The sequence below is a fragment of the Mytilus trossulus genome, chromosome 2 (assembly GCF_036588685.1).
Source record: "Mytilus trossulus isolate FHL-02 chromosome 2, PNRI_Mtr1.1.1.hap1, whole genome shotgun sequence".
In the NCBI taxonomy this organism is placed as follows: domain Eukaryota; kingdom Metazoa; phylum Mollusca; class Bivalvia; order Mytilida; family Mytilidae; genus Mytilus; species Mytilus trossulus.
Genome location: NC_086374.1, coordinates 41,902,314 through 41,922,684, shown reverse-complemented (window position 1 = coordinate 41,922,684; position 20,371 = coordinate 41,902,314). Strand labels below are relative to the sequence as shown.

The window sequence follows — 20,371 nt, the reverse complement described above, 5'->3', positions numbered from 1 at the left end:
ATCATTTGTTCCCCGCTGTAACAGGTTCTACTTTTTTGCTCACTTTTTACAAAATATGCGGAATGATAACCAAGAGCAATACATTCATAGCGGTTATAACATTTTAAGATTATTTCCCTAAGACGATTTTTCAATTTCACATTGGGAATCGTGGTTTCAACGGTTGAAAATGAAAGGTTTTGATATAATTTACTTTACAGAAAAGTAGAAGTTTAGAATAATCTTTAAGTTCTTTAAAAACTTTTAGAATCCACATATGGTTTATACGACTACGCGAGTAGACAGTTTCACTCTATTTCTGAAGGCCTTTATTCTCTGCAGACAGATTTTTTGTCATTCAAATTATAGTAACCGTTTTTGGCAAATGATAAAGAAAAAATATACACATCTCAAAATTGTTGTTTCCTACATTATCTTATAATATTATTGGCAAAATCCATCCACTTTTAATACAGTATTTATTAGCTCACAATGTGAAAGAACTAAATAATTAAGGTTATTTTTTGTATAATACAGAAATATGAATTTATTGTCATTTTCCGCCATGTGTGTATTTTGTATAATTATTGCATTTACGAATTAATGTAAAAAAAAATGACATACTATAAACTGTATTACTTTTGAATAAAATATCATTATCATATGAGTCTTGTAAGTTTTGGCTTTATTTTTGCCATATCACATTCATATATACATGATGTTTTTTTTAATACGCTTTCGTGAGATGTTACTGATGTTGAATGATTTGCATTATTTCCCTTAGAATGTTAAAAGTCTTTTACCACGGACATTTGTTGCGTTGCTTGTTGCTTTGTATTATAGAGGATATATACATGTTTTGGCTTGCTATCCAATACATTTCAGTTATTTTCTAAATAACATATGTTTAAATAAAACAAAAAATACCTAGTTATTCAAATTTTACTACATCTTTAAAAAAAAACATATGCCGTTGCAATGTGAAATACGAAAAACAATAATTAAAAAAATGTAATGACAATAAGACAATAAACTGAGTCAAAACAAAAAATCAGCACTGTATAAGTATAACATTTTGATTGTAATAGTTTTTTTTTCTCATTTATTATTTCTATCGTCTCCAGAAGCTATCAATCCCCCGTATGATAATCCAATTGGTTTGTTATATCTTCTGTTGATTCCGCCAAACTTTCTCTGAATGTTTGAAACGGTTTTTGAGGACGATCTTCTGACACAGAGTTGGATTCTGGTTTAAGAATGTTGTTGTAGGGATGAAGGTTACTGTCTTCGTCATTGTCTGTATCTTCTTTGTCTGGAGGATTTGATTCTTCTGTTGCAATAAAGGGACCAATTGATTTATTTGTGAAAGTGTTATTCATTAAAGAGTTCCCCTCTGTGCTTAAATAAGTCTTATTTCCATAATTTGTTATTTGACTATGAGGTGAAGTTGTCTCATGTGTAGTCACTTCTCGTCTGGCTTTCTTTTTCTGTAATCTACGACAGACAAAACACGTCCCAACAGTGAAGATAATGCTAGTTGCTACCAGTGAATATATCAGCAAATGATCGTTCGAAAAACCTACCGAAGAATAAACAAAGAAATATGAGAAAACTGAGGTAAAAAATATAACGATCTATATCAAGTTCATTTGTTGTCTATTTGTTTGATGTGTTTTGCCATTAGATTAGGGACTTTCTTTTTGAGTTTTCCTCGGAGATAAGTATTTTTGTGATTTTACTTTTAACTTTTATATCATTTTCTTTATCAAATATTGGTACGTTAACGAGAACAGGAAAATGGGCAGGTCAATCAAGTGTGATTCGAGCCGGAAGCCCCAATTCAGCATCGAAAGAGTTGTATTCAAATCAGAATAAATGATATTATTTTCACATTTTAATTCCCTTTCACATTTGACAGTTTTTGACAAATCCTCATCGAATTTGAATACTTTAAAGTTTTAATAAATATCTTACATGTATCTATATTCCTAAAATAAAATATTATACACTACTTTTGCATTCAGAAGAACTTTTGTTATGGTATTGGACGTTCTTTTAGGGACATTACACGTGTAGCTAAATTTTGTAAAGTTTGATAATGATAATTAATAATGATACAATAAACAGGATGAGTCAAAAACATTGTCCCATGTTCAATCATATAACTGTATTTTATACATTTTTAAAGAATAAACATATCTTACAATTTAAATTTAAAGATAGATAAATATATTTTATCAATGAACATTTTAAAGACATATCCATTAGCCCTTCCTGCATTTCAGATACTAAAAATAAACGCATCATACATACAAGGATTGAAAATGTGTACGCCATCAGTGATGGTAAACAAAAGTTAAAAAGCCAAATACAGTACAAAATTGAAGAAGACTGGGGACCGGAAGGTTTACTAAAATACAGTTATCAATTCAGTAATGGTGATGTATTGCTGAGGTAGAAAATCCTTAAGTTCAATATTTTATTGTTTGTCTGTTCCCTCTTTTAACCATGGCAACCATGTCAATAACACAAAAACTGACTACTGGTCTTGTGATTTACTGCGTTAAATAATGAAACGAGGTTCTACAAGAAAGTGTGAAATTTAATAGCCACTTTTTCAAAGATTCTTATAAAACCACAAAAATAAACAATAAATATGAATTGACCATGGTCAAACGTCTACTTAAATAGACCCATCTAAAAAAGAAACGGTACTCGTGTAATCTATTACTATGACGTGTTGTTTTCATTTTAAACGTACAAAAACGACAAACACAGACAACGTTTTGATCTTAAGAAAAGGACGAATAATATCAAATTATTCCACAGAAAACTAAACATTGAGCACCACGAATCTCACACTTATAGGCGGTTTAAATGATCTGTTCAGATAAAGCAGTTGCTGTCCTACTAGCAGCTGTCCAGTTACTTATGACATAAAAAGTTCGGTACTTGAAGGAGGCGGGTATACCAAAGGAACAATCATCGCATCATCGACAACGAGAAATGCGACAAAGGCATGACAAAAAGAAAAAATGACCAAGAAAATAATAAAGAAAAAAACATCATAGAAATCAAAGATTTGTCAACATAAATCTGCCAAAACCAGGGTGTGATATCAGTTGCTATGAAAAGATAGCATATCCTGCTTCCATGTGGCTTTCGTCGTGTTGCTTATGGTGTGTACAAACTAGGTTCTAAGTCAAATTATGTGAAATTACAATAAAGAAAAATATGAAATGTATCTAATACAAAGGAATACTAACTCGCCATTGACAGCAAGCTTAATTTAATGCAAAAGACAAATAAAGAACGAAGTTATGATTATTGTAGACTCAACATTCCGAACCTTTTTCTAAGTACATCTAAGGTAATATATTCTTGGGGTAAAAACTCCTAAGTCTTGTATACACAATCTCGTTTCTATGATGAGCTTATTCACACATATAGACACCTTTTTAATATATTAAATGGAAAACTTTAAAACATTCTAGACATAAAAAGTATGGAGTGTACAAAAAAAAGATATTTATTTTCAAGATATTATTCGATATCCTACAAAGTGGATGGGTTTTACCTGTTGTCTCCATAGAGTTGTCAATAGATATATCTGTAACATTGTCTGCAAAAAAGTTAACAATATAATCATTCAATCAAAGAGATAAATATAAAATAACATCTGCTTAAATGTAGAAGTCAGCAAAGAGATATTTAGCCACTTTGAATCAACCAACTCGTAATGGCGTCCGTAAAATTTACGAAGGGATGATTTCAACTTTACCATTTGGAACTCTTGATTTAATAGCTTCCTTGTGAGCTATCCTCTATGAAGAAAATCATGATAGGAAATGCTTTCACGGGAATATCGTATCAATTGGGAGTTGTATACCCCGTATGCAAGTGCTGCTCGAATGTTGCTACTTAGAAATGGAAAGTTCACAGTTGGAAAGCTGAAATCATCTCTTTTCTCGTAGTTGTGGATATCCTTTTGCAAAGAATTCTGCTCAACCGGAGTTTGGACTGTCTTAAATTTTGAGTGCGTATTTCAGAAAAGTTAAACTTCTACTATTAAATCCTAATTTCCTATTATAAATAAAAAAAAGTAAATAAATGAAAAAACTCTCCTCATTTATCAAAGTGGTTATTGTATCACATTAATGTTCGATATAGTTTTGTTATTTTAAATCCACTTGTCGTACGTCAAGTTCAAAGTAACACTGATTGACTTATTGCTGCTTTCTTGCTTAATGTCCAACGGCTACTAATTTTACATATTCAAAAATAGAACAAATAAATAATTGAAACAATGAGTAGTTGATGTAAGGAGGTCCACAGGGATGAAAGATGGGAACATTTGAACTGTCACTGGGAAATTTGATGTGGTAGAGAAAAAGCAAATTGAGATAACTAATCATGTGAAATAATAACCATGCCAATACTAATTAAAAATATACTTTTATTAAGTTCAACTATCTTTTTTTGCGGGGAGGGTTGGTTGCGGCTTTTAGATTTAAATATCTTATTATTTTTCATCTTACATTTATTTAGTTTTAAATTAAAATATGAATGTTAATTGCATGCTAAATGCAAACAGAATCGCTATCTTATACTGATTAATTTCTTGTGTAATAATTCTTAAAATGCGACGCAACACAATGACATTGAAAAAAGTACACCAAGAAATATGTACCAACGTTAGTCATCAATATTATTTAATATGCTAATAAATTGCGATTGGTCGCTAATGGTAAAATATTACATTATAAGGCAAAAGTTAAAATTGCATATATGCGCATAAATACCATTGCCAGCTGTGGTATTAAAAGTTCCAAACACTGGTATGCACCCTTTAACATTATCACACCTAAAGAAATAAGATAATAAATCAAGTCACTTTCAAATACATATATATATTACATTTATACAATTGACAGGGTCAGATAACTTGCTGATGAGTTCGTAGAAGAATTGTCATTTTATAAAGTACAAATAAACAGATAAAAATAAACAAGACGATTTTTTTAGCACATTTAACAAAATAAAACCCGGCCCACTATAAAGCAATATGAAATTCAAAAAATAATTATTTGTGTTAGTAAACCTCCAAAAAATAACGATAAAACAAAATGGTGGCAAAAATAAATAGAATAAAATAAAGTTCGTATAAGACATTTCGAAGTTAAAGTCGTAGTAGGAGACTTAATATCATTATGTTGTGATGATTCTGAGAAAGTTTCTTTATGGCAAAAACATAATACCGTAATTAGGGATTTAAGCTGATACAGTATTATAGGGTTATTGCATGAATATTGGGGAATATTGTCCCGAAGAGTAGAATTTTATATTGTACGAGCTTGCAAGTGCAATATATGTTCTACGAGGGATAATATTCCCCAATATTCATGCAATGACCTTTTTATTGTATAGCAATATAATATTTGAAAGTCATAATTGGTTGAAACTAAGATTTTGTTGTTGATGACGTCTTGAATTTAGATTTATTAGAATTTATTGCACAGTTACTTTTTGGTTACTTTCTGTGGGAAATATTGTATTGCTATGCAATAATATATATTACTGTATTGTTAAAAATGGAACTCAACAGTTGAATTAAGAGCCGTTGAACATTTTGTTTCCGAAATGAGGTTACGTTTTTGACGAAGTGCAACTTAGAAAATTTTTGTTGATAAGAGCTTCAATCGGGATTTTTTCGACAATGAATCTTAAGTATTACATGTATTAACCGATGAAACCCATATCGTTCAGAGACCTAATGACGATCTAGGTTGTACATAATACACAACATAATCCATATCTTTCTTTCCATCCATAGTAATATTGATATTCAAACAAAACAGTGAACAACATACCATACATTTTTCGCCTGAGTAAATTGGATATAATGATGCAGTCATTTTTTATATTTTGATCATTCTCTTTTTTTAAATGAGAATGACCTAACTTGTGAAAAGGTTATTTGAATGTAAACAGCAATCATTTATTATCTATTTTTTTTGTGCATCTATAATTAAGAAATATATTCAGTTGGTTTTTTTAAGTACTTACCTTTGCGAACTGACACAATTGCAACGTTTTATGCATCGCTCACCATATCTGTCATTATCACAGGCAATGCAAGATTGGCCTTTAATTGACGTAAAACCAATTTTACATTCTGAAAAATGCTCGACCTTTTAGCGCATACAAAAGAATACCCATGCAATTAAAAGCAAATAAATAAACCATAAAAAAAAAAATTGAGAATGGAAATGGGGAATGTGTCAAAGAGACAACAACCCGACCAAATAAAAAACAACAGCAGAAGGTCACCAACAGGTCTTCAATGTAGCGAGAATTTCCCGTATCCGGAGGCGTCCTTCAGCTGGCCCCTAAACAAATATATACTAGTTCAGTGATAATGAACGCAATACTAATTTCCAAATTGTACACAAGAAACTAATATAAAAATAATACAAGACTAACAAAGGCCAGAGGCTCTTGACTTGGGACAGGCGCAAAAATGCGGCGGGGTTAAACATGTTTGTGAGATCTCAACCCTCCCCATATACCTCTAACCAATGTAGAAAAATAAACGCATAACAATACGCACATTAAAATTCAGTTCAAGAGAAGTCCGAGTCTGATGTCAGAAGATGTAACCAAAGAAAATAAACGAAATGACAATAATACATAAATAACGACAGACTACTAGCATGACATGCCAGCTCCAGACTTTAATTAAACTGACTGAAAGATTATGATTTCATCATATGAACATCAGGCACAATCCTTCCCGTTAGGGGTTTAGTATCATACCATCATAACATATATGAGAAGAACATAACCCGTGTCATGCCAACAACTGTTTTTAGAATAAATGTCTTTAGTTCCGACGCAAAGACCTTATCAGTGACTCAATATTAACGCCAAAATATGCAATCTTTAATGACTTGACAACATTATCGTAATTATATCCCTGCTTAATTAGTCTATTTAAAGGTTTTGTAAGTTTCTGAGGTGAATACTGACACCTTTGTGCTTTATAAAGAATATTTCCATAAAAAATTGGATGTGAAATACCTGAACGTATAAAAAGTCTGCATGTTGAGCTATATTTACGAATGATGTCTTTATACCGAAGATAAAATTTAGTAAAAGTTTTGACTAGTTTGTGATATCGAAAACCCTGGTGTAATAATTTTTCAGTAATACATAAATTTCTCTGGTTAAAATCTAAAACATTGTTACAAACACGAGCGAATCGTACAAGTTGAGATATATAAACACCGTAAGATGGTGAAAAGGGAACGTCACCATCTAAAAACGGATAATTAACGATAGGAAATGAAAAATCATCCCTTTTATCATAAATTTTAGTATTCAGCTTTCCGTTAGTGATACAGATATCAAGATCGAGGAAAGGACAGTGGTCATTATTAGTATTAGCTTTATTTAAAGTAAGTTCAGCAGGATAAATTTCATTAATATACATACTGAAGTCGTCATTATTGAGAGCCAAAATATCATCCAAATATCTAAAAGTATTATTAAATTTGTTTATCAGATGTTGTTTTGATGGGTCTTTGCTTATTTTTGTCATAAATTGTAACTCATAACAATACAAAAAGAGGTCCGCAATAAGTGGTGCACAGTTAGTCCCCATTGGAATTCCGATAATCTGACGATATACGGAATCCCCAAAGCGAACAAAAATGTTATCTAGTAAAAATTCAAGGGCATATATAGTATCAAAGCATGTCCAATTAACATAGTTTTTTTTGTTTATTGTTACTAAAAAATGACCTAAAAGAGTTTGAACATATATATTCACATTCTGATTTTTTGAATGCCCATTTAATTAGGTGTGTGAATTTTTTCTTAATGAGAATGTGAGGCAATGTGGTATACAGGGTAGAAAAATCAAAACTTTGAACAGATTCAAAATCACCAATATGAGCAGGCAATTTATCAAGTACTTCCAACGAGTTCTTGACACTCCAAAAGTAATTTATTCCACTATTTTCGAAGGCCTTATTTGAACAATTTATTATAAGGTTTTTAATTGGACCAAGTGTGCTGGTAAGAAGAATAGACAATTTAGTAGTTGAACAATGGCTTGAAGACGAAATAAATCTATATTTGTAAGGGGTTTTGTGTAGCTTTGGAAGCCAATACATAGTTGGGACTTTCATTGTATTTGGCTCTGCTTGTAAAGCGGTGGCTAAAAGTTTATGTTTGTTACAGATTTCGTTTTCTGAAAATGGAGTCAGTTGGAATGTTGGTGAATTGGGGATTTCCTTTTTTAGAACCTCAATGTAAAATTTACGTCAAACAATAATAATATTATTAGCAGCTTTATCGGCCGGGACAAAAACAAATTCCTTGGCTACTTCTTTTAGTTTATGTTTGATACGAGAAAAAGGTTTATTGTGGTTATTGTTAATAGTAAAATGTTCTTTAAAATGTTGAACACGTATATCAACTATCTTCATTACTGAATTAAAAAAAGAGTCCAAAGATTTTTTGTCAGCTTTTTCCCGTTTTATCCATTTCATACAGTAAGTATGGAGTGAGTCGTGGATGATATTACGACACTCATTCCAATTAATAATTGACGGGGGACGATATTTAGGTCCTTTACTGAGGAATGATTTTAACTCTCGGTCTTGAACGATGTTAAGATCTCCTGTTATAACATGGGAAATGGGTCCATAAATATATGCGGAATTACTGCAATTACATGAAGTAGGTGTATTTATACTGATATTAACATCTTTACACAATTGACCATAATTAAACACAAATTTCCGGGTAGATTTCTTGTAAATATAACAAATAAGAGGTAGCTCAGTATTGTCAAAATAACCAGGAATTTGTTCTTTAACAGAATGGTCGTTAAATATGCCGGCAATATTTACAAAATCAAAGCCTTTATTGACATACTTAATTTTAATAAAATGTTTTTATGATCTTCAGGGCGATCAATTTTGGGAAATAATTTAGAATAACAATATGCCATAATAATTTGAACAATTTCATACTTAGGACTGCTATATGAAATTGTGCTGCAATCCTCCAAAATTTTATTTAACTTATTAACCGGTAACGAACAGAGTTTTGTTAACAGATAGTGTCTGCCGTTGTTTTTTGAAATAGAAATTAGGTCCGAAATATTGGAATGACAAACACATTCCTCAGTCTTGAATAACTAAAAGAGATGACAACAAATCTCCCCCTAAAATAATATTTAAGATAGATCACCAAAATGAAATAGCTAATATATACATATATACATATATTAACGTTCATGTTACTAATTTTAATGAACCAAATTCTCTTTGATGAACACAGATCGGTACTCTGGATTATATTCCAATTTTGTTTTCCCGGGACCTCTTATAGACATTCTCTTCGTTTTGACAGGTCTATGAATCATTCAAATTAAGGTCATCACTCAAGAAATTTTACGGTCGCAATCATGAGCTGATTGGCCATTATGACAAAAGTGTGTCAGAAATCATATCTGATATTATTCCTCAGTCTTAATAACATTCCATCTTTACCGAACTGAACAAAGAAATAACACGACGCGTGCCGTATACGGTGCAGGAAATGCTTTCCCTTCCGGAGCACCTGATTTCACTCCCAGTTTTTAGTGGAGTTTGTGTTGTTTCTTATTTATCATATTCATCTGTTGATGTAAAGGTCTTTTAGTTATATAAACCTTTGTTTACTCCTTGGTTTTGATTGTTAATTTCTTGACCTATAAAGGTTTTCTTTTATGAATTGTTACTTGGTTGGAGAGTTGGCTCTCATACCACATCTTCCTCTAACTGTTCGGACGATATTGGTATTTGTCATTGTTGAAGCGTTCTACGTCTTTTAAGTAGTCATAACATTGTCTTTGTTTGATGAGCGACTCATTTAAATTAAGCCACTCATCCTTCCTGATTTTATAACCAATACAATAACCAATGTTTTAAATAAAACTATATAACTTTTTTTTGTTTCAATAACCAACAAAATATTCATGACTGAGAATTTCGTATATATTTCGATTATGCCAGAGTAAACAGTCTCCTCTCAACCAATGTAAAGTAAAACAAATTATATCACAAAATGATTCCAATTAATAGTCAAAATGTTTAAACAGTATTTTCTAATTTATGAGTGCAGATTGAATGCAGTGACCCCTAATTAAATTTAGACTAGTTAGCAATGTGATATTAGCATATGTAACATTGTAGGTATTTGATGTGGTCTTTCACATAACCAGTGTTAAAGAAAACAGTATTGAAAAGAAATCTCAAAATTTTAGGTCAAATCATTAATAGACTTTTCATCCAGAAACTTCCTTCATGACTTTGAGGTTCCGAATAATTATGAAAACATTTTTGAGGGTACAAATACAACAAAGTCAGTCTTATATGTCAAAGTTTCAAGGCAAAATATGCTATACTGTAGACAGATTGATTTTACCCCCCTATTTTCCAAGAGAAGGGTTCTCCGTTTTAAAAGACTTGTAGTCAACATATCTGCCATTAAATAAACTATTCGTCAGAAAGTTATATTATATATACGGACGTACTTTAAAAACACAACACATATTTTGTTATTTTTTTCTCTTTTATATCAAGATTTATCTTACATTATTAATATTCATGTATACCATACTTCATTTTGTTTTAAAAAAAAATAATATCTGACTGAGGTATTAGACATATCGGATTATTGAAGTCGCAAGAATTTCTCTAAAAGGATTTTGAAAACCAAAAATGATAATGTTGATGTTTTTTTCTTCGTGAAACAGATCATTCAGTAAAAACCCACACTTAAGGGCATACGATACAGTTTTGATCCTGTATTTACAAGTTCATGAAAATTTGCATATAGGCTATGTTTTACCTGATTAAGAATTTTTAAAAATCTGATGCCTTGCAGTGTAAATAGAGTGCCACGCTCTTTGCACACTAAGAACCCCTTGGGATCCGTAGGTGACCTGTTGCAAGGAAAAACTTCTGTCCCTTTCCAATTTTCCAGTGTCATACCAAATTTTCCCGACCATCATCCCGGATTGCTTGTCTGTATTGCAAAACCTACCTATTGTATTCATTGTTTAACATGTTCTCGTCCTGAACATGCATTAAATATTTGCCACTGAACGTTAACCAAACAGCAATTCATTCAGTCAATCCTACAATTTACACCCGTAGCGTGAATCTTAAGTTTGAATTTGAATCATTGGCTCTGTTTTATTCAAAGAAATCGACATAGTTTTAAAAAACCTAGACCGCGAGAAGCTGCTGGATTAGACATTTTGATAACACATAAAGGCACGCAGAGTACAAACTCGAGCTTACATGTCCTACAGGTGGAAATTATTTAAGCTGGAAATTTTATATTTAGCAATTTCTTTTACTCATTATTATAGAGAATGATTTAAAAATCTATTTTGAAAACAATTTTTCACAAACGACAAAAATGTTGAACTTTGTGAAACTCTGCATACAGTTTTCAAGGTTTGTCCGACTTGCTAAGCAAACAAGTCACACATTTACACCACGCAGTGTACACTATACCAATGTATCTACCAAGTCGAGAACTATGACGGCTTTTTATCATTCTTTTGATATTTTTGAGCTTATGATTTCGTCATTTGATAAGGGACTTTTTCGTTTTGAATTTTTCTTGGAGTTTCGCTATTTTTATTTTTAGAATGTGTATTTCATCAGCTAGGATTGTTTTTTCCTCACAATTTTCACAAATAACAGAATTTTTAACCTTTTTTGACTTGTGCATCAAATGTGTCTTTTATAAAAAAAACTGTTTTCAAAATTGTATTGTTTCGTCCCGAAAATGCATGAACTATATGCCACTGAACGTTAAACAACCATCAAACCGAACAATTAAAAACCTGAATCAAATTTGTGAAGTACTCCTTTTCAGCATGCTGCGATGATACCACCATTGTCGATGGAGTTAAAAATCAGTAATTCGGATGAATCTCACGTGAAATCTTTCATTTAATTTTCACGTAAACATTACAAAAATCTGAAGGTATTTTTCATGATTTTAATTTAATTTTAGAATAAAGACATTATTTGAATAATTTCATTTTTGAAAAAAATGCGTGAATCTAACGTGTACAAAATTCCTTGATTTATGCATGAACTATGGTCATATATCATATCAGCTGCGGAACCGTAGTTCCTAGGTCCTTATGTTATTTTTGACTTTTTGCGGACCATAAAAAGTTAAAAAAAAAATAGCATAAGGACATAAGAGCTACGGTTCTGCAGCTAATATAATATTCACGTGGAACCAACCAGTTCAAGCAAGTTTCAAGTATATGCTCGTTTGATGTGAAAGTCAGACGAGATTAATGTAAATTCATAGGAATGAAAATCCATGTGCAGGACGAATAAAATAATATCTGTAGAATTGAACTACTCGGAATTTACGACAGGGGTTATAAAAAAATGAAATAGACTCATTCAGGTCCCGACACATATTTTTTTTATCATTTCTCTGAAAAAGGATAACGTTATCTTCTGTATACTATAACGTCACACGTTTTTAGCCACATTCTAGGCCTATCGATCAACTTTGAAGCCATTTATCTTAAAAACAAGGATGGTGACATATGAGTTTATATACGTGTATGGATTCAGTATGCAATCCTGAATTTTATGTTAGTTTTTTGTTTTTCTCCGTATATAAGAAAATGGCCATTCATTGGAAAATCTTGAAAGGTAAGCCGAAAAAGGGGCATTTTCCCTATATATCTAAGTAAATTGTCGCCAAAATTGACGTTTTCCTATGCAATTTACAAAGAAAACGAAAACGGTGACCCCCATTTTTTATTACATATTCCGATGTAACTCGTTTTAAAGACAAATCCCTCTATTGTTTATGCGCATATACAAGCGCAACAGTACTATGCCGTCAGCGTTTTATGACGTCGTATTTTCCGCGAACTCAAAATGTTAATGAGAGTTATTCCTCTTTGAGCCGATGGAGAGAGTGACAAACGTTCGTGTTGATAAGTAGATTTTCAGAGAAGGAAATGAAAATTGTTTTATATAATAGACATGTTCCAGAATTGGAGATAAAACTTAATTATGTGAATTAAGTGTATCTGAAACATTTAACCAATAAAACAGCAAATGATAAAATATATGAATAAAAAGAGAGTCAACTAAACAGCAAACTAACAACTGTCAAGAAACAAAAAAAAATCTGGATACTCGACAACAAGATGGAGGGAGATAGATAGGACTTTTATCGGGACTCCAGGATCGGGTGTTTTTAAGCTCGGGATTTCGGGATCCGAGAATCTTTTTTAACTTAACTTTTTTTTAAATTTGGGACCTCCGGGATTTCGAAATGGGTCAATCATATTATAATATAAAACTAATTTCCATAATTTGCTTCGTGTATGGACTTATCTGTTCTATAGAGACAATCTCTTAGGTAGCCTAGGTTGTAAATTGTATTTATATTTCCACAAATCATAAAGAAAGTACGAAAATCATCAATCAAAATTCAATGTATCTATAGAAACAGAACCTTACGTACCTACAGTGGCGGATCCAGAAATTTTCATAAGTGGGGGCCCACTGACTGACCTAAGAGGGGGCCCGCTCCAGTCACGCATCAGTGATTCCCTATATGAGCAACCAAATTTTTTCCCAAAAAAGGGGGGGGGCGGGATCCCTGCCCCCCCCCTAAATAATAAATGAAAAATTCTGAACTTATGTCATTTCATTCACTTTTCAATTCTTTTACAAACGCTAAGCTGGTCTTGAAAAGAATGGAATGCTTGTCTCGGAACGTTAAACATCAAACAATCAATTAAATCAAATGCAAACCAGACACGCCGATTGTTGTCAGCAACATTATAAACTGATAATATTCTTTTTGAATGGCTAAGAGAGATAAATCGAACGCATATATTCGACATATACGCAAACGTAACTCAACGTAAGAATACGTATCATTCAACAACCGAAAATAAATTGGAACACCGATGTTTTACCACAAAAATCAAATGCAACATTGCAAAAAGACTATGTAATTGTTAACTGTTGCCTTTCAACACACTGCAATATCGGTGGACATGTGTCATGGATTTTATTATACAAAATTACTGCTCCTTAATGATACGTTCCTCCAGTTTCGTCCGTTTGTTAGATGTTGAGAAACCTCTAATATTAAGCGAATACGGAATGAATAAGAACGGTATCAGTCGAGCATTGAAACGGGTAAGGAGCTTGTGAATAAGTAGTTGTCGTTAAAGTGTTACATATTTGTTTTTTATTTATTTATTTTTTGTTCATAAATTAAGCCGTTATTTTCTCGTTTGAATTGTTTTTCAATTTTCATTTCTGGACCTTTTATAGCTTTATATGCATTATGAGATTTGCTCTTTGTTGAAGGCCGTACGATGACCTATTATAAATAGTTCCTGTGTCAATTGGTCTTTTGTGGAAATTTGTATTATTTGCTATCATATCTTTATCTATCAGAAAAATGACGCCAAAAAACGACGTATACATTTTTTTTATCTTCATGTTCTGTCAAATCATTTGAGTATACGGATGAAACTCTGAAATCAGTTACTTATAAGAATATATTAAACTGACCATGCGCAGATTTATTTTGATATCTACATAAAACATTTTGAATTGTAGATCGATTTATCTAAGCGTTTAAACTTAAACAAAAATCAGGGTTGCGTTCAATATCGTAGCGGCTACATAGGGCTACGTAGATTTATGATTATTTAACATGTAGCTAGCCTAGCTGCTACATAGATATTGATTGCAGCTATCTTAGCTACTCGTTCATAAGATCAAAATCTATAATACGTAGCCGCTATGATATTGAACGGAACCCGGTTCATAAACAAATCAATCTTTTTAAAACTACATTTGGAAGTGGTATTTTTAAGTCCGATTTTTCCGAGTCATATTTGCATTATCGGCTCCTCGATCTTTATTGTTAGGGGTCTTAGATTTATATTGATTTTAAGTTATTATCATCAAAATAAGAGGTAACAACATTCTAAACCGCGAAATTAGAATTCATGATATCAAAAGCAAAGGTCTGTCTTGTCTTTCAGATATACTTTGACTGAACTTTAAAATGATATAACAAATGTATTCAATATTTTAAGAAGAATTTCTGTTCAACACAAAAGCACTATAAATAAGTTGAATAGAAGCATAATCCATTCGCGTGTACATTTGTTCAACGCATTGTTTTCCAACCACCGCATTTATATTACGTGTCTGTGAAACTGACTGAAAACTAAGTACTATCACGTGTATATTAATATGCATTAATAGTAGTTTAAAACAAACAAACAACATAACAGCAAATAATGAGAACTGTGTTGTCCGTTATTTGTATAGGAATAACGCCCAAAACCGGCGAAACGGCTTTCGACGTTATATTAGAATTGGCGCAATGTATTCCCGCCATTTCAAATTGTTAACCCTTTTGTAGAAATATCTCTTTTTCCATGCCGGTGACCCCATCTTTTTATTTCATGATTTTATCTAGAAATATAAAACGCATATTCTGTTGAATACTCATCGAGAAATTATTGGTCAATTTTTTTTAAACATCATTCTTTCATAGTTATTTCACAATAAATAAAGGCGGGAAAATTATTATAGCAACTTATCGCTATTATTTTGCCCTCAGAAATTGGTAATATTATTAAAATAGTTTGTATTAACAACTTGGTTAACAGAAGAAACAAGTTTTATGGGAAACCAACGTTTAAAAAAAATATTTCACTGCTATTGACTAGAGGTCCCGATTTCCAAATTCCATGAAAAAGACGGCGTTCTAAATCGAAAACGAGGTCGGTGACCCCATTTTTTTATTTGCTTATTTTGAAGCTTTTACCTAACCTAAAGTAAATATAAAATATTAAGAAGATATTATTGGTAGATCTGAATAGAAGGATTTGTCTTTAAAGAACACGTATGCCAAAAATTTTGGAAATCGGGAGATATGCCATTCGGTATCGTGTTACATTAAGTCAGTTAAAAAATTTTGCATCTCCATATTGTGTAGACTGTTAATCTGAATCAGCCTATAAGAATATTTATATTTATAACCCAAAAGTTAAACCACATAATTGCCAACCACACTTGAATGGGTGGACAGAGACAAAATCAGAAGGTACAATATAGAACTAAAAACATGCAAAATATAATTAGTTGACCTATCTGACAATCATTTTGGCGTTGGTTACCGCAGGTTTTGCCTTCGACGGTGACACATCCATTGATAAGGAGAAACCAGGGGTTCACTGCTTACAACATGATTTGAACAAAAAAAATGACGTAATCAATTCATCTGCAAACGTTTTAGAGACAATGAAGTAATTAGTATAATTAAAGTTTAAGTTCATTTGTTTGTTAAACATAAATTGCAATTTCGAAAATGGGAATTCAAAAGAAACATCTATTGTTGCTTTTTTTAAAGTAAACATAAATAAAAACTTTTTTTTTTAAAACAGATGTTTGATATTTTGAGTTTGATATTTAAATTTTACAAAATATAACAGCAACGTATATGATACCTGTTATACATTCGTTCATCAATGTTATGAGATAGTCCTTGATCACGTTCTCATAATATATAGATATATAAACAAAACGGGAGAACGATTATACAAAATGAATAATCAATTTGAAAAATATATAAACTGCAATTCTTACCTATACATACGTCGTTTACTTGTCCGTAGCCAGAGCAACAATAATCTCTTAAATAAAAAATAAATAAGAATCAAAATAGAATATATTACTGTTTGTTTTTAAAGGAAATAAAACACAATTTAAGGAAATATTTGCATAGTAATGCTTCATCAACAAGTGCAGTTATCAGGTTGACATCGGCTCCCCCCAAAAACCAGCATTAATTATTTTCCTGGTTGAAATAGACCAGGTAAGCATTTTGTCGGTTTAAATTATCCGTACATTGACAATGGTAAATGAACAATACCTTCCGATAGTGATGTCATTGCATACGTTTAGTCCATTTAAGCTTACAGAATCATCAGCAATATATGCGACTACAAATACGAGTACATGTAGCGATATCATTTCACAATTGAAAATACCATCATAATCATTGACGTTCGAAAATATAAAGGTAAAGTATGTGTCTCGTTATAACCGGAAGAATTTATAGATTTAGTAACAAATAGAACTTCCAGCAATAATGTTCAACTGTCATGATCATCTAACAAAATACAAAACTACAAAAAAATCATCGGATGTCCGCATTCATCATACACTAAGAGTTAGAGTGAAATGTTTCCGACTATTTCCGTTTTATAAATTATAACACTAATGGTATTAGGAATTTAAAATTCATAGAAATCCTTCACGATAAAGATTCTTTAAATCATATGTTTAAACTGAAATCTGTAATGTAAAATATCGAAAATAAGCCTACAGTTCTCCCCAAAATATTTCACAGGATAAAATAAAATTGAGAATGAAATTGGGGATTGTGTCAACAAGGCAACAACCCAACCACAGAGCGGACAACAGCCGAAGGCCACCAATGTGTCTTCAATGCAGCAAGAAACTCCCACACCCGGAGAAGTCCTTCATATGAATATCAAGCACAACCCTCACGTTAGAGGTTTAGTATTGTATAATCATAAATATGTGAAAAGAACATAACCCGTAGCATGCCTGTTTGGTCAGAAATAATAAGTTTGTTAAGAACTGACTTTCTTCTCTCTGCTATACAGTTATATGCTAATTTATAAGTTGAATTTAAAGATTAATTAAAATACATGTGATTATTTCGTGTGTGTGTGTTACAGACAATTCCCCTTTTTGGTACGCATCATCTATTCACCTGAAGACAAAATTTCCGATGTCTATCCAAAATACGTATGCCCGCGTCACACTGTCCCGATTTTTACGCCGATGGCAACACGACTATGGAAATTTTCAAAATCGGGACTGATTGTATTCAGATCGGGCTATTCGTAGTGCCATCTTTAACCATCGCAGAACCATCGGCCTCTTTTTCTAGCCTTCGGGGACAACTTCGGGAAGGGTTCTAAATTTTTTAACATGTTAAAAAATCACCGAAGGTGCGTCCAATGTTGATGGTTCGTATTGAGTTCGTATCACGATCCTCACCATCGTAATGTCACCGGGAATGCATCTTTAAACATCGTATTGCATTCGTGTTTCCATCGTTTCCATCGGGCAGTTTTGACATTACGATGTCTACACGAATGAATCACGAAGCTTCCCGAAGGTCGTACGATGGCAACACGACTTCGTGAAGACCTCTTAATCCCGTCGTGTTGCCATCGAATAAAAGTAAGAAGGCGAACAGAAGGAACTACGACGGCAATAAATCCAGCTAAATGAGAGTTAATTTTCGCGCTAAAATACATTTAAAGTGCCATGCGCGATATGCACTGGTCAGTCTAATACTAGAGTTAAGAAAGACGTTCACAAAACATGGAGCTCATATCATATGATTCTATAAGAACAAGAAAGGCGACAGCGTTGTTTCTATTAATTCAAATGGAACAAGAGCAGCTATTACAGGCTCAGGATTTACTTTTACAAGTAAAATATTATTTTTTGTCAATTTTTCATATCAAGTAACATAATGAAAAATATAAACGCGCCTCGTATTCCAACCCTGCAGGTACACGTTTATAGGGAAACCAACTTTTTCTTCATTTTTTTGATTTTTTATGTATCGTCTGAGTTGCTGTCACACGAATATTTACTCCACAACCATTTTGTTTTCTATATGTCATATTTTGCCGCATTTGTTGCTTTCCCCACATCCTTCCTTTTGTCAATATTGTTCTGATATTCTCCTGGAAAGAGCTCTTTTTTAATAAAAGGGATCAACGAATCCATTACCTTACCTTTAAGATAAATCAGTAAACATGGGCATAATTATGGGTGATTATTCAAACTAGTGCACACATTTTACAGTTCAAACAAGGCAATGCCGAGCGTGGCATCCCCTCGTATGTAACATATTTGGGACAAATATGGACACAGTATTTGTATATGACACATGCAGAAAATGGTAAATTGAATATGCATATTTGATACATAAACTATTTTTTTTTAGAAATCAACCAAAATATTCAGTAACTGGAATTACCTTTAATATAGTCTTTAGAACCAGCAGGTAAAAAAATGAGGAACCAATTTCCTGTGTATTATGCTATTTCAACGGAGAAAAAACAAGTCCATCTGCATGACCTTGACCTTTGGCCTTGAACGTAAAAAATGTCAGATCATTACAACGAGGAACAATATACCAAATGTGATTAAAATCTTTTGGAGCATATTGGTTTTAGAGTGTCCATAAGGGTGATATTGCCTTGTATTACAACTCCCACTGTGACCTTAACCTTTGAACTTTAAAGTCAATAGCGCTTAAGATATTCTTAACGAGTAACACCAAACCAAGTTTTGAGCATTTTGGTTTTAGAGTGTCCATAACAATTTTATCTACACACAACTTAAATGCATCGTAAGCTGTGCACGACGTCTTTTATACATCGTATGACCATCGCGACATCATCGTAATCCATCGTGTAGCCTTCGTGGTCCATCGTGTAGGCTTCGGCTGAGATATGAAGCTTAAATATACCCGTCTTCGGTTAAACTTTGTATGTCCATCTTTTGCTATCGTATATAATTTCGGCACCATCGTATAGACTTCGTTATTCATCGTACTTGCTTCGGTCACTTGTTGGTATTTTAACGAGATCGGGACCAACTTCGTGCGAACTTAGTTTTTGCATTCGGATGTCCATCGTATATAAAAATCGGGACAGTGTGACGCGGGCATTAGGAAAGTTCTGCTATGAAGCCATCTGAACCGAGGTTTTTATTATTTTCCCTCCTTTTCAATGCTTGTGTTAGTTCACTAAAGTTTGTATAATCTTCTAATGGTTTTCTTTCATTATGCAAAAACTGCTCCAAAAAAGATATGAGGAGAAAAGATTAAAAATCACACTCTGTAAATTTTATGGACATCATCACGAATTTGTTGATCCATATGATATACCTTTGTCTAACCTAACTTAAGACATTTTTTTTATCCACGTCTTATATTATGTTTACCATTTACATCGTCTGATCTTGTAAGTTCCGAACATGACCCATTCCCGAATATGACTGTTTAGCTGAGTGTATATATACGGGTATTTGTAATCCAACATTCATGTATTTGGTTATTATGTTGTATATTTAATTCTGATCGGATATTGTTAAATATCTTATCGTTTGTAGTTGTAATTCTAATAATTTTATTTTCTATTTGTATGTAAAAGTATAGATAAGTAATCATCCTGATACTGCAG

At 32.3% G+C, this 20,371-nt stretch overlaps 1 protein-coding gene across 1 annotated transcript; it reads right to left on the bottom strand.

The window, feature by feature from the left end:
- Positions 1–1,075: 1,075 nt before the first annotated feature.
- Positions 1,076–4,850, bottom strand: LOC134705139 (uncharacterized). The gene is made up of 3 exons (XM_063563892.1): positions 4,782–4,850; positions 3,557–3,601; positions 1,076–1,558 (listed from the first exon to the last, which is right to left on the bottom strand). The coding sequence occupies exons 2-3, from the start codon at positions 3,567–3,569 to the stop codon at positions 1,110–1,112; spliced, it is 462 nt and encodes a 153-aa protein (XP_063419962.1). The 5' UTR covers positions 3,570–3,601; positions 4,782–4,850; the 3' UTR covers positions 1,076–1,109.
- Positions 4,851–20,371: the final 15,521 nt, after the last annotated feature.